Source organism: Octopus sinensis, unplaced genomic scaffold (assembly GCF_006345805.1).
Source record: "Octopus sinensis unplaced genomic scaffold, ASM634580v1 Contig14144, whole genome shotgun sequence".
Lineage (NCBI taxonomy): Eukaryota > Metazoa > Mollusca > Cephalopoda > Octopoda > Octopodidae > Octopus > Octopus sinensis.
In genome coordinates this window covers 17,052-34,186 of record NW_021833121.1, presented here as the reverse complement: position 1 = coordinate 34,186, position 17,135 = coordinate 17,052, and the positions used below count along the sequence as shown (strand labels likewise).

Below are 17,135 nucleotides of genomic sequence, written 5' to 3'. Positions count from 1 at the left end.
TGATGGTAAATTTTTTTTAAATCGTAGACTCATCGTAGACGCACGCTAATACCCAGAAGGGCTCGATATGAATCACGACTATAAGATACCCGCTTTTGGTTAAACTGCACCGCAAAATGTGGGAGTAGTTAGGAATCTAAATCGTAGGAGACAGACATCACACAACTTCACTCTTATATAAAGATGGTTTTTTTTTTTCACTCATAGAGTTAGATTTATGAAGGTCTTCAGTAGAAAATCCTTCGAATTCTGACTCGCTGCTTGATATAATGAAATTCGTATCCATTTTTTGTCAGAATTACAAATTTTGAAAACACAATAGGAACAAATTTCGGAAAAAAATCTCCCATAATTCACGGAATTAAAATTACACTTCGATTTTTGTACAAAACTGTAGTTGAACTCTTTACGAAGTATAATACGTGTTTTCACGAATGTACTAAAGAGATTTGCTCTGATATTCTCATTTAAATATGAATATGTAAATTCGGGCGTAATAAAATATATACAGAGTAAAATAAAAACCAATTTACCTTTTCTGTCCGTCCGTGTGTCTTTGCAAATGTGTTGGAATGATAAGTGAGTTGTGATTTGGCGCCTTTTTTACTAATAACAAACACACGTGTTTGTATGTAGTTGTATGTGTATGTAGTTGTATGTAGTTGTATATGTATGTGTATGCGTGTGTGTGAGGAATGACACACACACACTCACGCACGCACACATGTACATCAATGCTTTCGGAGTGATATGTTAAAATATTGAGTTTTCTCGAATTTTGTCTTAATTGGTGGTAAAATTGAAAGAAATTTTTTATGGCATCACCCACTGAAGTACTCTGAAAAAATCTTAGGTAAACTCTAATTGAAGAAATTTTCTGTTTGCTGTGTTTTTTTATTTTTTGAGTAGTGGTTTAAATACTTTCAGTTTAGTCTCCTCAAATCACTCTGTCGCTATTTACTTTCATTTTATTCGTTGCACACTGTGTGTATGCGTTTGCGTGTGGTATAAACCAGACTAAGAAAAGCATTTGACACACACACCAGAATGTGAGTTTTCTGTAAATTTTGCTTAATTGGAGTTTAAATTTTAAAAACTGGACCTGGCATGACGCGATGCATTGTACTCTTAAAAATGCTAGGTAAATTGTAATTGAAGAAAAATCCTATATTGTAGATTTGTATAACTCCCAAAGGGAGGCAGATAAAATCTGCCTTTTATAATAAGAGATATATATGTATATATATATGTGTATATATATATATTTATATATCTCTATATATATAAAACTGAGAATGTCTGTCTGTCTGTGTGTTTCCATAAAACTTGAGAACTACACAACCAATTTCATTCAAATTTGACACATGCCTTACTTAGGGTCCATGTAGTTTCATGGGCACAAAAAAATGTTTAACTTCTTACCTAGAGCGAGCCCATAGCAATATCATATCTTCTCCACTATTTCAGTATTACGTAAAAGTGAAACAAAAGCATTTCTCTATTTTATGTCAGATGCTTTCACTTTAACATAAATAATAATAACAATTGAATTATATGTAGTAAGTAATAATTAAAATCAAACTAAAGTATAATATTATTGTAACATAACAAAAGTAAAAATAGCAATTGGTATAAAATTGCATCAATGACTTGAACTTGAATCAGTCGTTTCACATGAATGGGAATAAATAAAAAATAAATTTAAGTGGAGAAATGGAATAGTCCAGATGGAGGTGTGCACGGCTTTTACATTAGATTATTTGCTAATTAGCTAGCATTAAGTATCTATATGAAGTTTGGCTGTATATAATGTCTGTTTTCTCGAAAGATGCTTCTACTGAGTACTGCTGTTGGTTTATTTCTGATCCATAAAGGTCTATAGCTTCAACAGAGTACTGCTCTTTGGTTTACTGTAAGGTTTGTGTTATTATTATTTCTGTTTAACTATTGTTATCACGTTTGTTGGTTCCTCGTAAGGGAAGCGTTGTTGTGTTGCATTTGTTAAATAATTGTAAACCGTAACCCTCCCCCTTTGGGAGAAGGAGCTTTGGTTATTGTTTAAAAATTGAATTGTGTCCCTGTTTGGGGAAATTGAAAATATTTTCACCGTTTACACAGAAACATTCTTGTTAAAATGTCTTCGATAGAAGAAAGTCCAAAAATGAATTTCGCTGCAGCTGTCGGCGGGCAGCGAATTCATTAAAATTAAAATGGAAGAAATACAAACCTATTTTGGATTGATCACCGACAAAGACGGTGAATCTAGGATAACACCACCAAACGAAATAAAAAAATTAAATTAAAGAAAAGACTATTGCCTATAAAGTATACAATGTAGAGAAAAAAAACGATTTAAACACCTGGAGGAAAGCACCATTGAAAAGTGTCTTGGTGTGACTGTGAAAGATATCAAGTATCTAACCAGAGGTGGTAAATTCGCCACAATAGAAGCAAGGTTCGAGTCAACGGAGCATGCAAGGGAGTACTCGACTCGAGCCTTGCAATGTGGAAATATTTTATTTTTACCTTTATATCTGGGACATAGGAGGTCCCGGATAAAAATTAAAAATGTCCCCCCAAAAGTAGAGGTAGGCTGGATTGTAGCTACACTTCTATACAAGAGGGAGGACAAGATAAAATTGATCGAAATTGCAAGAGACGGGCCTACAATTCCAGTCTGTTATATATTTTGAGTATTGTTATTACTAGCGATATCAAGATATAAGTTTGTATTTTGTATTTTATGTGTAGATGTATATATAGAGATGTACATGTAACATGTACACATATATATACACATATATACATGCACTAGCACTATGACCCATCGTTGCCGGGTCATAATGCTAGTATATTTATAGATATATATATATATATATATATATATATATATATATATATATATATATATAATATATATATATATACATGCATATAAATATAATGAGAAGCAAATTAGGCAAGTCGATTTAAGATATTTAATAAGTATTTGAAAATGGAATTGCATCTTCAAACTCTATTCTGTCAACACCTCAAATGTAAAATTCTCCAGTGTAAAACTCTCCCCTGAAGACAAAGGCAATGTTATCTGATGATGACTGCAAATAACCACCATTATTCGGGACTACCAAGCTCCCAGAAACAGCTTTTGGACTTAAAAAACTCTACCTGTTTAACTCCTGATATCATTTATATTCTATAAGTCGGACTTATTTTATATCTATACATATGTATATTTTTCCTATTAAATGTATTTAATATTCTGTGTAAAGCAACTTGTCTAATTTGCTTGTCATTATATTTACTCATCTACCAGCTGAAGTTCAAATCTCTTGAGCACTTCGAAGTGTATTCTATATAGAGAACACCTGTCTTCATCCTCTAAACTATATATATACATATATGTACATGCAGTCTGAATAAGCGTATGCTTAAATGTAAATATATATATACATAAAAGGTGGCGAGCTGGCAGGACCGTTAGCACGCCAGGTGAAATGCATAGCCGTATTTCGTCTGCCGTTACGTTCTGAGTTCAAATTCTGCCGAGGTCGACTTTGCCTTTCATCTTTTCGGTGTTGATAAATTAAGTACCAGTTACACACTGGGGTCGATGTAATCGACTTAATCCATTTGTCTGTCCTTGTTTGTCACCTCTATGTTTAGCCCCTTGTGGGTAATAAAGAAACATATATATATATACACATACCCACAAGCACATACATTTACATACACATGTGTATATATATATGGAATCCACATAAGTGCATACTTACATGCACATGGTTCTTTAACAGGCACATGCACACAAGTATATGGGTACAAAGAACCTCTACTCACAGAACAGGAGGAGTACAAGCAGCTAGGGAAGCAAGTCATGCACATTCAGATTGAAAAGGTGAATGTGGGTGAGCAGACATAATTGGTTTGCAAAAATGGATGCTAAGCCCAGAAACCTATGCAGAGAAAATCATAGTTACCCCATGTTGCTTACAGTTTTAATTATTTACTGTTAATCAGACTTATGATAAAGTTTTAGCATTTAATCATTATTATTATTAATACAATAGTTATACAGATGGGCATTCTAACTGGCATATTTATCATATAAGCAATGAGGATAGAGTGTACAACTAGTTTTTGCAGGGGATAGGATGTTGATGGGAGAGAGGAATTGTAAGCATTGATTGATCAAGTGACATTTGAATAAAATAGATTAATACTTAGATGTAGTCCCTTGAACAAGTAGACAGCCAAGCTGAGTGATATTTATGAAAACCATTCCTTAAATATGTTAATGGCTGCTATGTCCAGAAAACATACGCAGAGAATAAAATAGTACCCCCATGTTGCTTACAATTTTAATTATTATTATTATTAATGCAACATTTATACACATGTACACTTTAAGCAGCATATTTATCATATGAAAACGTGTGTGCAAACACGTATATAGGTGTGTTATATATGTGTATATTTTATGTATATATATGTGTGTGAATCTATATGTGGCTTTGTCTATCAGTTTGCTTGGTATGCATCTTGTCATTTTATTTTCCTTTTTATGAGTTTTCTGTCTCCCCTTCTCTTTCTCTCTCTTTCTCTCTCTCTCTCTCCCTCTCTCTCGTTGTATGTATTTGGTTTTGAGAGAAGTGTAGCTTTGTTCAGACTTCCTTGATGTAATACTTTGTCCACTATTTTATGTATTATTTCTCTTGCATCACTTCCATTTTATCATTAGCTATCACATACGAATCCTGTTTTCTAATTGGGTAAAAATGATCAAACTTTAAACCTGTCTATCATTTTTCTAAAATTTTTCTAGAATAAATGAATTGCAAACTTGGTTTCAATGTGAAAAAGTACATCAATATACCAATTTGAAAATTTTCACCAAGTTCAAAATCTAACAGCTACAGAAAAGATCTCTCTATTTGTCTATCTCTTTGATTTTTTTACTTTTCTCATGATGAATTTTCCCCCTGTCTATATATATATATTTGCAACTTTCTTTCTCTCTCTATATAAAAATAGTGAGCTCCAATTTTTTTTTAACTTCCAGGCTACTCCCAGTGATTTTAAGTGAGTAGTGCAAAAAAAAATTGGCCAAATCAGTGGTGCGTGGGGGTTGTAAAAAACTTCATACATTTTCACAACTTTTTTATCATCAAAAGCCTTTCCACCTCCATTTGCAGACTGTGATGACGAAAAGTTGAAAAATGTTAAAAATCCAATTTATGTGGGTGTGCTATTCCAAAAGTTCACCAAGATATTCTATTGTAAAAATTGACCAGGAACAACAGGATACTCAGCTAGCATATATATATATATATATTATATATATATATATATATATACATACCCACAAGCACATACATTTACATACACATGTGTATATATATATGGAATCCACATAAGTGCATACTTACATGCACATGGTTCTTTAACAGGCACATGCACACAAGTATATGGGTACAAAGAACCTCTACTCACAGAACAGGAAGAGTACAAGCAGCTAGGGAAGCAAGTCATGCACGTTCAGATTGAAAAGGTGAATGTGGGTGAGCAGACATAATTGGTTTGCAAAAATGGATGCTAAGCCCAGAAACCTATGCAGAGAAAATCATAGTTACCCCATGTTGCTTACAGTTTTAATTATTTACTGTTAATCAGACTTATGATAAAGTTTTAGTATTTAATCATTATTATTATTAATACAATAGTTATACAGATGGGCATTCTAACTGGCATATTTATCATATAAACATATAAGCAATGAGGATAGAGTTTACAACAAGTTTTAGCAGGGGATGGGATGTTGATGGGAGAGAGGAATTGTAAGCATTGATTGATCAAGTGACATTTGAATAAAATAGATTAATACTTAGATGTAGTCCCATGAACAAGTAGACAGCCAAGCTGAGTGATATTTATGAAAACTATTCCTTAAATATGTTAATGGCTGCTATATCCAGAAAACATACGCAGAGAATAAAATAGTACCCCCATGTTGCTGACAATTTTAATTATTATTATTATTAATGCAACATTTATACACATGTACACTTTAAGCAGCATATTTATCATGTGAAAACGTGTGTGCAAACACGTATATAGGTGTGTTATATATGTGTATATTTTATGTATATATATGTGTGTGAATCTATATGTGGCTTTGTCTATCAGTTTGCTTGGTATGCATCTTGTCATTTTATTTTCCTTTTTATGAGTTTTCTGTCTCCCCTTCTCTTTCTCTCTCTTTCTCTCTCTCTCTCCCTCTCTCTTGTTGTATATATTTGGTTTTGAGAGAAGTGTAGCTTTGTTCAGACTTCCTTGATGTAATACTTTGTCCACTATTTTATGTATTATTTCTCTTGCATCACTTCCATTTTATCATTAGCTATCACATACGAATCCTGTTTTCTAATTGGGTAAAAATGATCAAACTTTAAACCTGTCTATCATTTTTCTAAAATTTTTCTAGAATAAATGAATTGCAAACTTGGTTTCAATGTGAAAAAGTACATCAATATACCAAATTTGAAAATTTTCACCAAGTTCAAAATCTAACAGCTACAGAAAAGATCTCTCTATTTGTTTATCTCTTTGATTTTTTTGCTTTTCTCATGATGAATTTTCCCCCTGTCTATATATATATATTTGCAACTTTCTTTCTCTCTATATATAAAAATAGTGAGCTCCAATTTTTTTTTAACTTCCAGGCTACTCCCAGTGTTTTTAAGTGAGTAGTGCAAAAAAAAATTGGCCAAATCAGTGGTGCGTGGAGGTTGTAAAAAACTTCATACATTTTCACAACTTTTTTATCATCAAAAGCCTTTCCACCTCCATTTGCAGACTGTGATGACGAAAAGTTGAAAAATGTTAAAAATCCAATTTATGTGGGTGTGCTATTCCAAAAGTTCACCAAGATATTCTATTGTAAAAATTGACCAGGAACAACAGGATACTCAGCTAGTATATATATATATATATATATATATATATATATATATATAACTTGTATGTAAAAAGTTCAGAGTTTGCACACAAATAAATATATATTGAAAAAATAAGAAATAGAAGGTTTCAGTTGTTTAAGATAACTTCTTTGTGCTAGAGTAAAATTGAAAGAAAAATTGACATAAATTAAATTATACTTTCGTAATATCAGTTCTCGAAGATTACATAATCATATTTTTCATATGAAAATTTCATGGTGCTGTATTTCATGTCCTTCTGATTGTTACTTATGAATGCTAAAGAGTTATAACCTCTAATCAATTTTGTCTCTTTGAATTATGTTATCGCAAGTTAAGTCCATCATGTTATTTGGGCCTGATGGGAGATACGTAGGAAATATGAGCATTAAATAATTGTCTACAGATGTAGATTTTGTAACCTAGGGGTAACCTAACTGAGCCAGTAGACTATATTATTAATAACATTCATCTCTATTGACTCTATAGAATGTTGTTCTTTCTATTGTCTTTCTGCAGAAACTTTTGATACTACATATATATATATTTATATATATATATATATATATATTGTCATTTTTCTTTTTCTTTTCTCTTTCTACATCATGTTACATTGTCTTCTTTAATGTCTTTCACTCACCATCACTTGTGTGTAAAAGCAATATTCCCCACTCTCTCCATACTCTATGAGTTCTTTCTATAGACTCAACAATGATTGACAGTATTTTCATTATTGTGGCTGGCAACTTCATTTAATATGTTGGCCAAAAAGATGGTGTTTTCCATAATGTTAGTGAAGGTTCTGGTTGTGATTTAAGAAATGGGGAGGGTGTAATGCTCCTAGAATCCTGTGATGCAAATCATCAAACACATACTAATCTGGTGAACACATAAGTAGTCAGATAAATGACATTTTCACTAACAAACCAAACAGAAGGTTTTATTTGCTAGTGAAAATCTTTTCTAATGAAGAATGCACTATACAACATAGATTGGTAGCCAATAACATAACAGTCGGAGCTAAGCAGACACAGGAATGAAATATGACTTGGAGAAGGAAAATATGGAAACAAAACATCCCATAATTGGGAATAAGTCTAGGGAAATTTTAACTGATGCATATGGTTGTAAGGATAATGATTTAGGCACCTATAGCACAGATGATAACTAGGAATTTCTACAAAATGTATGGTTAAGACGTTTGCTTCCCAAACATATGATTTCAAGTACAGCCTCACTGCACTACACCTTGGGCAAGTGTCTTCTAGACTGGTTTATATTAGTGGTTCTATTTCCTACTTTGCCACAGCTGTTAGCCATCTGTAATACCATTGTATAGTGAGTAGCTTTGGCTCTCGTTGTTAAGACTGATTTGTAACTTACCTGTAGATATTGAATTCCAATGTCAATGGAGTTTTCAATTTCAGTGTCTGCATCATCATCATCATCATCATCATTTAGTGTTCACTTTCCCTGCTGGCATGAGTTGGACAGTTTGACTGAGAACTGGCAAGCCAGAAGGCTGCACCATGCTCCAATTTGATCTGGCAAGGTTTCTACAGTTGGATGCCCTTCCTAACACCAACCACTCCGAGATTGTAGTAGGTGCTTTTTACACACCACCAGCACCAGAGCCAGTCAGGCGGCTCTGGCAATGACCATGCTTGAATGGTACTTTTTATGTGCTACCGGCACAAGAACCAGCCAGGAACTATGCTTGCTGAGTATCATGTTGTTCCTGGTCAATTTTTACAATAGAATATCTTGGTGAACCGGCACAAGAACCAGCCAAGAACTACGCTTGCATGGCGCTTTTTACGTGCCACAGGCATGGGACCAGTCAGCTGGCACTGGTATCAACCACAGTTGTGTGGTACATTTTACGTGTCACTGGCATGGGAGCTAGTCCAGTGGGACTGGTATCAACCATGCTAGAATGGTGATTTTCATGTTCCACCGGCATGGGTGCCAATCAGGCAGCACTGGCATCAGCCATGACAATGATTTCACTTGACTCAACAGGTCTTCTCAAGCACAGTTTATTGCCCTGTGGGCTGGTTATGCTACACTGGCATATGGTCTCACTTGGCTTGCCAGGTTCTTCTCAAGGACTGCATATCTCCAAAGGTCTTGGTCACTTGCCATTGATTCCATGAAGCCTAATGTTCGAAGGTTGTGCTTCACTACCTCATCCCAGGTCTTCCTGGGTTTACCTCTTCCACGAGTTCCCTCCACTGTTAGGGAGTAACAGTTTTTCACACAACTGTCCTCATACATATGTAACACATGACCATACCAGCACAGTCATCTCTCTTGCACAGCACATCTGATGCTCCTTAAGTCCAAGTTCTTTCTCGTGGTGCTTACACTCCATTGTGTATGCACAGACATTACACATCCAGCAGAACATACAAGCTCCATTTCTTGCAAGCTTATGCATGTCCTCAGCAATCACAACCCATGTCTCACTGCCATATAGCATGTCTGTTAGCACACATGCGTCATGCGAGAGGCCCTTTGTTACCAGCAGAGGTAGAAGCTCTCTGAACTTTGCCTCGGTTATTCTTATTCTAGCAGCTACACTCTCAGAGCATCCAACTCTGTGACTGACTTGGTTACTTGGGTAATGGAAGCTGTCAACTATTTCTAGTTTTCCCCCTGGCATGTGATGAAAGATGTTTTCTACACATTTTCAGTGTTTGTTGCCGCAGTGCATTTGCCACACACAAAAACTATCTTCCTAGATAGCCTTTGTTTGATATTGCGCCCATCTCTTATGTGTCAATAGCTTACACCAGGTACATCTTATGGAGTTTCTATGTATGCCTTTTCTACAGACCGAGAAGGGTGATCTACCTGAAGGGATTTGTAATTTGTCTACCTTCCTCTTTGGTTTTTGCTAGAGTGACTCTAAAGCCCTTCAACTCTAGACCTTGCTTCCACATCTGAAACTTCTCCTAGTTCTGATAGTGACTCAGCTATTAGAGCAAGGTCAGCAGCATAGGGGAGCTCTCAGAGCATCTTGTCTTGAATTCCTCTTTTATTACCTGGTGGATTATGATCCATAAGTAGGGGCTGAGGACTGATCCTTGATGGACCCCTACCCTTACCCAGAATTCTTCACTATACTCATTACTAATCCTCACCTTACTGACAGCATCCCTGTACATAGCTTGCACAGCTCTCACTAACCACTCATCTATCCCTAGTTTCCACATTGACCACCAGATAGGGCTTTCTCCATGTCAATGAAAGCCAAGTACAGAGGTTAATCTTTGGTTGGGAATTTCTCCTGCAGCTGTCTTACCAGAAATATAGCATCAGTGGTGCTTTTCCTTGGCATGAACTCAAACTGCATCTCATCTAAACTGACTCTCTCCCTAATTAGTTGGGCTATGACCCTCTCCGTGACCTTTATTACCTGATCAAACAAGTTGATACCTTTGTAATTATCTGTATCTAAAGCGTCACCTTTATCTTTGTAGCAGTTGACTATGGTGCTGCTACACCAAATCATTGGATATTACTTCTTCATGTATCACCTGATTGACTATATGGGTGACTAGACTATAGCTGACACCACCAGATATTTTAAGCATCTGCTAGACCTGTAGGTGAATAGGTGACTAGCAGGTTTCCTGAAGTTAGTATTACAAATCATAAGATCATTTACATCACAGAAATTCAGCAGCCTGTTTCCCGCCATAGCCACCATGCACACCATGGAAGTCCCCTGGATGTTGTCCAACATGCCCATTGAAGTCGCCAGCCACAAAGAGAAGGTCCTTGTCATTTGTCAATATGGTAGTCTGTAAGAGGGTATCATAACATCGGTCTTTCTGTTCATCAGGTAGCCCTTGCTGAGGGGCATAAGTCAAGATAATGGTTGCTAATCCATGTTGCGGTACTAATCTAAGCTTAAGTATTCTGTCATAGTCTCTGACTACCTTGATTACCTAATCAACCCATTTATCCGCAAGAAGTATACCCACACCCCTGACCCCATCAGTGTTTCCAGCCCAGAAAATCTTATACCTGTATTCTTTGCCTGTGAGGAACCTAGCAGAACTTCCTCTCCATCTTACTTCTTGGATACAGCACAAATCTACACGTCTCCATTCAAGCATTTTAACAATCTCACCAGCCCTACCTTTCAATGTGCCAATATTAAGTATACCAACTCTGAGGTTGTGGAAGGTATGGGCCTGCGAGACCCTGGGATGGGGGACAGCAGCATCATGTGCCTGAAAAGAAAGCTCGCATTTGACAGAACTCATAAACATACAATAGACTTCAACCTGCATGCACTACACCATCATTTTATGTCCTACATAATCACTACATTTCATAGGAGTTAAACACTAAGTAGAGATGGGGTAGCATTTAAGCCATTGGAGGTGTTCAGGGGAAAGACATCTGATAGAGGTCAGAGGACAAAGACTTCCAGTATAGGTGGTGGGGTGGGATGGGCAGTCACAGCTTGAAACAGCAAACATTCTGGCTGCTGGTGTGAAAGAATAATAATAATGAAAACAATGATAATAGAAATAATACTAATAAAAATAATGAGATGGAATTGGACATTTGCATTCTTAACAAGAGCTATAACTAACAGGTTTCAGTCAGTGAAACTGTGACAAAATTAGATAAATGAATCATCATCATTATCATTGTTTAATGTCCGTTTTCCATGCTAGCATGGGTTGGATGGTTCGATCGGGGTCTGGGAAGCCAGGAGGCTGCACCATGTTCCAGTCTGATCTGACAGTGTTTCTACAGCTGGATGCCCTTCCTAATGCCAACAACTCCATGAGTGTAGTGGGTAAATTTTACGTGTCACCGGCACAGGGGCCAGAGGAGGCTGACAATGGCTACAATCGGTTGGTGCTTTTTACACCAGTTGGTGCTAGTCAAGGCTGTGCTGGCATTGGCCATGTTCAGATGGTGCTTTTTATGTGCCACCAGCATGGGTATCACAACTACAATTTCCATTTGATTTTCATTTTGATTTTGATATACTCCTCAAGCACAGCAGGTCACCCTACAATCCAAGGTACTTTTGAATGGGCTGGGGCTGGTTATGCGAAACTGATGTAGGATACAGCCGTGAACTCACTTTATTTGCCAGGTCTTCACAGTCAGAGCATACCTCCAGAGATCTCGGTCTTTCATCATTGCCTCTGTGGGCCCCAACATTCAAAGGTCATGCTTGACCACCTCATTCTATGTCTTCCTCAATCTACCTCTACCCTGAATTCCTTCAACTGTTTGGAAGTTGCACTTCTTCACACATCTCTCCTCATCTATCCATAGTACATGACCATACCAGTGCAAACGTCTCTCTTGTATGTCACAACCAATGCTTCTTATGTCCAACATTTCTCTCAGGGCGCTTACACTCTGTCGTGTGTGCACTCTGACATTACGCATCCAGTGGATCATGGTAGCTTTGTTTCTCTCGAGCCTACACATGTCCTCCGCAGTCACAGCCCATGTTTCACTGCTGTGAAGCATGGCTGTTTGCACACATGCATCGTACAATCTACCTTTCACTCTGAGTGAGAGGCCCTTTGTCACCAGTAGGGGTAGAAACTTTCTTAACTTTGGCCAGCTTATTTTTATTCTAGTGGTAACACTCTCTGAGCACCCACCTCCCTCCCCACTACAGACTTGATCACCTAGGTAGCGGAAGCTATCAACTACTTCTAGTTTCTCCCCCTGGAGTGTGATGGAATCTGTTTTCTGAGCATCTGTGGTGTTTATTGCCCCTGTGCATCTGTCGCACGCGAAAGCTATCTTCTCAATTAATCTTACTATGATGTTGCTGCACCTCTTATGTGTCCATAGCTTACACTGGGTACATCCTATAGAGTTTCTACCAAAACCTTTTCTACAGATTGAGCAGGGCCACCTGAGGAGGTGTATGATGTGTTCGCCTTCCTACTTACTAGAACTTTGGTCTTTGCTACATTGACTCTAAGGCCTTTTGATTCTAAACCTTGCTTCCACACCCGAAATTTCTTTTCTAGTTCTGGTAGTAATTCTGCTATGAGGGCCAGGCCATCAGCATAGAGGAGCTCTCAAGGGCAACCCATTTTGAATTCCCCTCTTATTGCCTAGAGGACTATGATAAATAAAAGGGGGCTGAAGGCTGAACCTTGATGGACTCCTACTTCTACCAGGAATTCTTCACTAATTGCCAATCCTAACCATACTAACGACCTGTCTGTATAGGGCCTGTACAGTCCTTATTCTTAGTAACCATTTGTCAGTCCCCAGTTTCTACATCACCCACCAAATATGGGATCGAGGGACCCTGTCAAAGGCTTTCTCCAAGTCCACAAATGCTAAGTATATGGGTTTATCTTTACCTAGGTATTTCTCATGCAGTTGTCAAACCAGGAATATGGCATCAGTGGTGCTTCTACCTGGCACAAAACCAAACTGCATCTCATCTAATCAGACACTCTCCCCTTACTAACGGCCTCTCAGTATAGGGCCTGTACAGATCTTATTAACCATTCGTCAATCTCCAATTTCCACATCACCCACCAGATAAGGGATCGGGGAACCCTGTCAAAAGCTTTCTCCAAGTCCACAAAATCTAAGTACAGGGGTTTATCTTCAGCTAGGTATTTCTCCTGTTGTTGTCAAACCAGGAATATGGCATCAGTGGTGCTTCTACCCAGAACAAAACCGAACTGCATCACATCTAAGCAGATGCTCTGCCTAATGAGATGGGCTATGACCCTCTTCATGACCTTCATCACCTGATCCAGCAGTTTGATACCCCTGTAGTTATTTCTATCTAGAGCATCACCTTTACCCTTGTAGCAGTTGACTATGGTGCTGCTACGCCAGTCATTGGGTATGACTCTGTCATGAACTGCCTGGTTTACAATGCAGGTAACTAGGCCATAGCCCACACCACCAGTTGTTTTAAGCATCTCAGCAGTGATTCCTGATAGGCCAGAGGCTTTTCCTGGCTTCATATCCTTAATTGCTTTATCTACCAGGGAGCTGTCTATTCGGATAGCTGGTCCCTCTACTGGGTCAACATTTGGCAGGCTCTCATTCTCCACATTCAGCAGTCTTTCATAATGGCTTCTCCAAGCCTCTTTCTTTTCCGAATCATTAAAAGCAAGTGCACCATCTTCGATGCGGACACATTTCGCTCCTGTGACATCACAATTTTCTCTCACACACTGTTTTGCAATCTGAAATACCTCAGTTCTTTGGTCCTCACATTGATGGACTTTCGCAAACTTCTTTTCTACTTCTCCCTTGGCTATGCATGCCTACCGCCCAGCCTCCCTTTTGTCTACCTGGTACAGTTCCCTGCTACACGCACCCTCCCAGGCTTTCCAGGCCTGTTTCTTTAGTGTAATGGCTTTGTCTACCGTACTATTCCATCACCACGTAACTCTAGGTCTTGAAGGGACTTTGCACCATCCGCAGTTTTGGTCTGTGGCACTCAGCAAGCTGTCCTGTAGGAATTTCCAGCTACCTTCTTTGTTTTAAGACTGTAGTTCCTCTTCCCTCTCATCAAATTTCTTGATGAGGATGTCCCTAAATCTCTGACCATTTGAAGGGTTCTTTAGCTTCCCAATCCTTGTTTTAGATTGGTCTGCTTCTTGGTATCCTTCTGGCCTTAAGCCTAAAGTCACTAATGACTAACCTATGCTGGGGTGTACATTCTTCACCTGGGAGGATCACTGTCTAGTGAGGATGAAAACAATCTGGCTAGCAGAGTCACCTGATTGATAGGTTATCAGGTGGCTGTCTGGTTTGCTGAAGTTAGTGTTGCAGATTAAAAGGTTACATGCATCACAGAACTCCAGTAGCCTAGTTCCCTCATTGTTTCGGGAACCAATACCGTGGCCCCTGTGTACACCAGTGACGATACCTGAATCCCGCCCAACATGCCCATTAAAATCTCCATAATAATAACAATAATAAATGAGCATGAAAGAGAAGAAGAGAGAAAGAGAGAGAATTGCATTGAACATAGGGATCTTAAGTTTTCACTAGCAGATGGTATGGAAGAAGAAACTGTGTTTACATAGATAGATAATGAAATAACAAAGTAATTATAATTTGCACTAAAAAAAAGGGGTTTTAGATGTGTTTTAGGTTGGAAAACAGAGTTGCTTATCTGAACGTTTTCTTGGGTTCTACTTTGTGTGGCAAGATATTAAAATGTGAGGCAGCAGAATCTGAATGAAGCTACTTTATATAGGGTGGGGTTAGGAGCGCGGAGGTAATGTCGTGTTGGGAGAAGCAAGTGGTTAACGGAACTGAGAGAGAGAGGGAGAGAGAGAGAGTCCATAGTTAGGCTGGGCGAAGACAGAACATGGCGAGATGGAATTTTTGGAATTTAGAGTAATATAATTCATCAAATGGAATGGATTTAACTTGCCATCATAACAAACTGCTAGGTGAATAACACTGCGAAGCAACAAACACTTTGGCTGTTGGTGTGAAAGATTGATGATGATAAGAAGAAGAAGATAGAATTGGACATTTGCATTTTTAACTAGAGTTATAACCAACAGGTTTTGGTCAGCCAAACTGTGACAAAATTAGATAAATGAATGAATAACAATAATAAATGAACATGAAAAAGGAGAATTGGATTGAATGTCGGGATCTTTAGTTTTTTCTAACATATGGTGTGGAAGACTAAACCGCGTTTACATGCATAGATAATGAAATAATAAAGTAATTATAATTTGTGCTGTAAAAAGAGGTTTTAGATGTGTGGTCTGTTGGAAAACAAAGTTGTTTATCTGAACATCTTCTTGGCTTCTACTTTGTGTGGCAAGATTACTCTGTCAGTCTCACCATGAAAAGAGTTGAGCTTGAAAATGTCATCTGCATATCCAAAGAAAAAATAGCATAAGAGTGTATTCCAGTTGGTCCATATATATGATGGTTTGCTAAGTTAGATCAAACAGTGAGTATTGTGCAACACCTGATTATTGATATTAACAAAAATATTAAGTATCCTAACTCTGAGAGTGTAGAAGGTGTGGGCCTGTGAGACCCTGGAATGGGGGACAGCAGCATCATGTACCTGAAGAGAAAGCTTGCATTTGGCAGAACTCATAAACATACAATAGCCTGTTTTATTTTTCATCTAACTAAAAATATATAAACAATATTCATGAGATTACTATTATCACAGTTCTCTTATCCAGCAGAAATAAATATACATATATATATATTTTTAAAAAACACACACACATTCCATTCATTTCTAAATATAATTTTTATCACTTTTCCTATTTCAGTTTTACCAAAATCAGTCACAATCAAGAGTATTTCTAACACAGTTCCTGTGGAAAATCAGAACAAAAGTTATGAATGCCTTATTAAAGACACCAACCCTGAATTTTCAGTCTTTTGGTTGATTACTAGAAATGATGAAACAAAAAAAAATGTTACAAAGTATATTTCAAACAAGACAAGCAAATCAGGAAAGCTGAGCACTTTATCATCAGAACTGACATTAACTCTTAATAAGAAGTTTAAGAAATTACAGTGTGTTGCATATTTTCCGGGTAAAAATGAATTTGATAACCATTCAAAGAAACTCGATTTGCATATAAAATGTAAGTTTTTCTTCTTTATCTCTATAAAGCACAAAGTATAGATTTGTTCAAAATATTTTTGTGAAATTTTTCTTCATTTCTAGATTTATATTTACCACAACAATGAGAAGATTACACAACTTCAACAGTTTTGAAAAGATTTTTTTTTTTTATTCACTTTTTTGTTGTAATATCGTATCTCTGAGCAATTATGAACTAGTTGATCCCAAAATATATGTGGTCATTTCTGTAATTTGCCTAAATTTACTAAAGCATCTACTTCATTGAGTTCTGGTTTCTAGAGTAAGATGTATAATGTTGTGGAAGGATTCCGACCACTTCCTAATGATTAAACATGGACTGATACTTTTCTATAAAATAAAGAACTGTCGAGTTGACTCGAGCAGTTGATAGAAAGTGTTTAGCCTCATCTAGCAGCAGTAGTACTACATCATACGAAGACCTTACTTTACGCCCAAATCAGAAAATATATCCAACGCAGTAGGCTATAAAAATGGCGATGAGATATTCGAAGCTTGCATTGAACATTAAAACTTTTGGTGCA

General features: G+C 37.2%; 1 protein-coding gene across 1 annotated transcript in view; it reads left to right on the top strand.

Moving 5' to 3' along the window:
• Positions 1-16,721, top strand: part of LOC115230044 — a 56,221-nt gene extending 39,500 nt beyond the window's left edge. The window contains exon 3 of the mRNA XM_029800281.2: positions 16,271-16,721. Within this exon, the coding sequence (XP_029656141.2) occupies positions 16,271-16,632 (362 nt within the window). The 3' untranslated portion in view covers positions 16,633-16,721. The remainder of the gene's footprint in view (positions 1-16,270) is intronic.
• Positions 16,722-17,135: the final 414 nt, after the last annotated feature.